This window comes from Rhinopithecus bieti, unplaced genomic scaffold, assembly GCF_001698545.2.
Source record: "Rhinopithecus bieti isolate Rb0 unplaced genomic scaffold, ASM169854v2 scaffold_42745, whole genome shotgun sequence".
Taxonomy (NCBI): Eukaryota; Metazoa; Chordata; class Mammalia; order Primates; family Cercopithecidae; genus Rhinopithecus; species Rhinopithecus bieti.
In genome coordinates, this window is record NW_016819184.1 from 6813652 (window position 1) to 6819651 (window position 6000).

At 40.8% G+C, this 6000-nt stretch overlaps 1 protein-coding gene across 1 annotated transcript in view; it reads right to left on the bottom strand.

Moving 5' to 3' along the window:
* Positions 1 to 6000, bottom strand: part of ACADSB (acyl-CoA dehydrogenase short/branched chain) — a 43997-nt gene that overhangs the window by 23142 nt on the left and 14855 nt on the right. Inside the window, exon 2 of the mRNA XM_017858665.1 lies at positions 274 to 433. Within this exon, the coding sequence (XP_017714154.1) occupies positions 274 to 433 (160 nt within the window). The remainder of the gene's footprint in view (positions 1 to 273; positions 434 to 6000) is intronic.

Consider the following 6000-nt stretch of genomic DNA (forward strand, 5'->3'; position numbering starts at 1 on the left):
GATATGCATTGCTTTTCTTAAAGAATTTATGTCAAAAAAACTACATTCACAAATTTAGATGAACGTATCTTTCAATCCTGTCATATGTGACTTCATATTGTAGACCCAATTCATGACCAGACGAATAATAAGGTGACATTTGTCCAGCTATTCAGGAGACTGAAGCAGGATAGCTTGAGCCCAGAGGTGGGGCTGCAGGGAGCCATGATTGTGCCACTGTGCTCCAGAGATCCTGTCTGGGGAGAAAAAGGTGATACTCATAAATTTACTTACCTGAACTCTTTATCATCATCTCCTCATCTGTGAGTGTTTGCAGGGGAGCCAAGTGTAATCCATTATTTGTTATATCGAGTAGAGCTTCTGACTGGGAAGATTTTGAGACATGAGGAGGAATCTTCCAAGAAGACAAACAAGTTGGGAAATTTCTTCTTAGCTGTAGGAACAGCCCCCATTAAATAGGGAACATATATACACACACACAAAAAAAGGTACTTGAATATCATTTTCTTTGGGAATAACTTTATAACCCATTCTTATATTTCATGTCACCAAAACAAGGAAACTTAACCTAGTGCATTTTAAAATTCAGTCTTTTAAACATAACACAAATTAGTTTGTTAACATGACGTGATACCTTCTTTATCCAGCAATGAGCTATTTTAAATAAATAAATTTCCTAGATAATTAACTTTTACCAATAAAGGAGACAGAACTTTCTCAAAAGATTTCATTCTCCAATGTACTTCACATTTCAGTGACATTTTAGAAAGGGAAACTGGAACTATAACACCACTGATGTCTAAAACTGACCATTGTCAAGAGCCTTCTCTTGCGAGGGCACAGAGCTACCTGCCCTGCTCTGAGTGGGCCCAGGGAGCTGGTGATGACATAGAGATACCTGCCCTGTGCTGAGTGAGCCCAGGCAGCTGGGCTTTTGTAATTTCCGCGGCTAATTTTTTTTCCAGCATCTTACAGGCAGCATAAAGATTAAGAAAATAAGCTCTGAAGTCTGAAAGAACTAGTTTCAAATCCTAGCTTCTGATATTTAAGTTACGTGATCTTGGGCAAGTGATTTTTAACCTCTCAGTTAAAACCTCTCAGAATCTCAGTTTCCTTACCTGTAAAATGCAGATACCAACCTCTTGAAGTTTTGTGAGGATTAGTAAGACCATCCATAAAAGGGCTTAGCCTATAGTAAGAGCTCAATACACCGTAATGACTATTTCTACCACAGCTGCTAAGAACACAGAAGTGGAGGTGGTCATCAGAGAAACAGCAACAGTAACGATCTAGTTAACCTGCCAGCCATCATTGCCCGCCATGAGAGTGCCTTCCTGCTATAATGTCCCAAATCCTTTAACAAACGTAGTAACATACTGAAATATGTTTTCTCAGTAGTTTTGATTACACACTGAAAAGTCAAGAAAAAGAAACTGTGCACGAGTCACTGCGTTTGAAACCACTGTCAATCTTGGCTGCACGCTGGTCAATCTTTGCAACTATGTGCCTAGGAGCAGACATACTCTGCTCTGGATTCACCTGGGAACGAGAAACATTGGCCAGTCAGAAGAAAAGTGGTATGCATCTCCATTTTCCTAGCTAATTGTTTTGTTTTGTTTTCAGAAGCAGGAGTTGGTTTAGGGCAAAGTTGCATGGAACATTTTTTCTCATTAAAGACAGAGTTGGGACAGGAAAACTTTGGGCTAGAAAGGAGGACAAAGGGGACATAAGGTATTTTCTTCTTGATGAGATGGACAGGAAGAGTCAAAAAGAAGGATAAAGGAGAAGTGAAGTAAGAATCGAGGTGCAAAGGGGCTCAAGAAGGGGAAGAATGCCACTAGCAGCAGCGGGAGAGAATGCTCGGTGGCAGCTGGCACGAAGAAAGAAGGAAGAAAGGGGAAAGAATAGAAATTGGAGGCCAGGCATGGTGGCTCACACCTGTAATCCCACCACTTTGGGAGGCCGAGGTGGGCGGATCACCTGAGGTCAGGAGTTCAAGGCCTGCCTGACCAACATGGAGAAATTCCGTCTCTACTAAAAATACAAAATTAGCCGGGCGTGGTGATGCATGCCTGTAATCCCAGCTACTTGGGAGGCGGAGGCAGGATAATCACTTGAACCCGGGAGGTGGAGGTTGTGGTGAGCCAAGATCGCGCCATTGCACTCCAGCCTGGACAACAAGAGCGAAACTCTGTCTCAAAAAAAAAAAAAAAAAAAAAAAAAAAAAAAAAAAAAAAAAAAAATTGGAGAAGGAAGAGAGGTAAGCATGGGGGCCAAGTCTGCTCACTGGCTGGTGGTGGAGCCTTGAATGGGGTTCTTGATATATATTTGAACAAATGAAAGAATGCATCAACTAGTCTTCTTCACAAAAGGCTCATGAAACTTACCTACTACATTTCAAAAACTATAATACATTGCCCACATTTCTTACTTCTAAGGGAGATTATTTACTTCACTAAATCCATGACAGAATTCTGTGTGTCTGTTAGTTAATATATCACCATTGTACCTAAGTTTATCTTTAAAAGAAAGCTCACGGGGCCGGGTGCAGTGGCTCACACCTGTAGTCCCAGCACTTTTGGAGGCCGAGGCAGGTGGATCATGAGGTCAGGAGTTCAAGACCAGCCTGGCCAAGATGGTGAAACCCCATCTCTGCTAAAACTACAAAATTAGCCAGGTGCGGTGGCAGGCACCTGTAATCCCAGCTACTCAGGAGGCTGAGGCAGGAGAATTGCTTGAAACCCGGTGGCAGAGGTTGCTGTGAGCTGAGATCACACCACCGCACTCCAGCCTGGGCGACAAAGTGAGATTCCATCTTAAAAAAAAAAAGAAAGCTAACTACTGAGAAACTTAAAAGCCAGTTGATCTTACAGTAATACCTATTTTTCCCACAACTGCGAGCCTCTTGGTTTCAATACTGCTACTGACAAAGTATAGGACCACTCAAAACATAGCAGTGATTTTAGATTCATAGACACGGTAACAGAGACAATTGTACTTGAAAAGGTAAGAAATGGTATAGGATCACAGGGTAAGATTATTAAAGATACTCTTCATAAAATACAGTGACAATATGCTAAGTGAATGGAATCCATTTTTGAGAAAGCACTGAGAGATACAACCTAACGTTTTTCGGCAGAAGAAATTTTCCACTTATTAATACTATGACAGTCTTTAATAAAAGAAACTTTTCTTTTCCTTGCCTTTGACTGCACAGCCCGATGTTTTGATGTTGATTTTCCAGCGTCCCCTGGCCTTCGGTGTTGGCCTCAGCCTTTGCAGCTTTGGTGTCTGCTCCATCAAAATGATTTCCCACAGTTATAACCCATTGCACCACATCATCACATTTTTTTGTATAGAACAGCAATTGCTACTTGAATGGAACAATGGTTATTTATGCCTTGCCAAATACTTTCCAGAGCTTGAGTCTGATCTGTTTCTTACTCAATTGACCAGAGTTCTGTTGCACCTAGAAGTGTTGATGATTAAGTTGGGGCCTCTGTGGACAGAACAATAAAGTCCATGAACTTGGACAAGGGTAAAATTACATCCTTATTTCACTAACCTCTAACTAAAATACAGCATTTCCTTCTATTATGAATGTAAGCAACAAGTTACAGTAGTCTTAGCAGTATCTGTGACTCTGTCATCAAAAGAAATTACAGATACTTTTATACCACATTGATTTGGTACAAATATCTTTAAGTATTATTTGTGCTCTTCGTTACTTCAAATTCACAGCAGTTATCTGTGAATAGAACTACTGCCGGATCTTATTTAATTAACAAACACACATTACTATATCACAATTAAAAAGTATTTTTTATATCCAGCATCTTTGGGGGAAAAAATAGATTTCCCTTGTAACCCTCTATATTTTATGCACTTTGAATCATTGAGAAAAGGTCTATAAACTTTATTACATTGTTCTTTATTCTTCATTCAAGACACAAAGAAGGTTAAGAACTCCTGACTGTGGAATGTTCTGGTAAAGCCTCTTTTGCCAGTTAGTAAAAGAATTGAGTTAGTTCCCTTCCTCCATTATGCTCCAGCATAATGAAGTATTGCTCTAAACATTCTTAAAGTACTTTAAACCTAGAAGCTTTCACAATATATGAAAGGCAAAGGAAGATGTATCAGAGGTGTTGTGTTGTCTCCTGAAGCTTCTCCCCAACTACTTGACCCTTAAGAGTTAGGAAGGGTTGTGGGGAGAAAGAAGAAAATTTTTTTTTCTTTTTTTTTTTTTTTTTTTTTTTTTTTGAGACAGAGTCTCACTCTATCACCCAGGCTGGAGTGCAATGGTACGATCTTGACTCACTGCAAGCTCAGCCTCCCAGCTTCAAGTGATTCTCATGCCTCAGCCTCCTGAGTAGCTAGGATTATAGGTATGCATCACTACACCCAGCTAATTTTTTCTATTTTTAGTAGAGATGGGGTTTCACTGTGTTGGCCAGGCTGGTCTCGAACTTCTGGCCTCAAGTGATCCACCCACGTCGGCCTCCCAAAGTGCTGGGATTACTGGCGTGAGCCACCATGCCCAGCTAGAAAGGAAAAATTCTTACACTCTGTGGGTTGAGTATATAAATCACTGTTGCAATCACTTTGGACAATTTAGTGATAGTAAAGATAAAAACATATGCCATGGTTTGCATGTGTCCCTTCTAAAATTCAGATGCTGAAATTGAATGTCATAGTATTAAGGGGGGCCTTTAAGAGGTGACTAGGCTATGAGAGCTCCTCCTTGGGAATGAGACGAAGGCCCTTCTAGAAGAGGCTTCACACAGCACCAGCCCAGCCCTTCCGTTCTGCCAAGTGAGGATGTGGGAAGAAAGCCTTCCTCAGACAACCGAACCTGCCTGTGAATGGATCTTGGAATTCCCATCCTCCAGAACTATGAGAAATAAATGTGTTTTCTTTGTAAGTACCCAGTCTATGGTATTCTGTAACAGCAGCACAAAGTGAACTAGAACAACATATTTACACTAAGGCCCAGTAATTTTACTTCAGTTCATATGCACAAGTAGACATGTGCAAAAAGATGCAGTGATTAAAGGCAAAAAACTAAAAATCCAATTATCTGTCAACAAAGCAATGCATACATTGTCATATATTGACACAACAGAATATCTTATAGCAGTTAAAGGGAACTAGGGAGCTACATGGATCAACATGCATAAATCTTGAAAATACAGTATAGAGTTAAAGATGCAGTTAGCGAGAGGATTTGTTCAGGATGACAGCATTTATGTACGCTTTAAAACACCAAATGATAGTATATATTCTTATGAGGACATAAAGATATAGCAAAATTTTAAAAACACCAACAGCAAGCATACAGATGAGCTTCAGGATGGAGGTTATATCTGAGGAGAGGGTGCAAGTGTGAGTTTTGTGTTAGTATTGTATTATTTCTTCTTCTTTTGCTCTCTCTCTCCTTTTTTTTGAGACAGAATCTTGCTTTATCACCCAGGCTGGAGTACGGTGGTGTGGTTTCAGCTCACTGCAAACTCCGCCTCCCAGGTTTAAGTGATTCTTGTGCCTCAGTCTCCAAGTAGCTGGGACTACAGGTATATGCCACCACGCCCAGCTAATTTTTGTATTTTTAGTAGAGACAGGGTTTCACCATGTTGGCCAGACTGGTCTCCAACTCCTGACCTCAAGTGATTCACCCGCCTCAGCCTCCCAAAGTGCTGGGATTATAGGCGTGAGCCACCACCACACTGGGCCAGGCACTCTTATATTTGTGCTTCTCTTCCTATGCGTTTGAGCATGTTTTCATATGTCTACAAACTATTTGTATTTCTTTTTCTGCATACAGCTTATTCATGTTCTTTGCCCATTTTCCTATTCAATGTCTTTTTCTGTTCCCATTGATTTCTAGGAACTTTATACAAATTAGGGAAATTGGCTCTTTGGTGGCAGGAATTGCAACTTTTAAAAAAGCCAGGTCGGCCGGGCGCGGTGGCTCACGCCTGTAATCCCAGCACTTTGGGAGGCCGA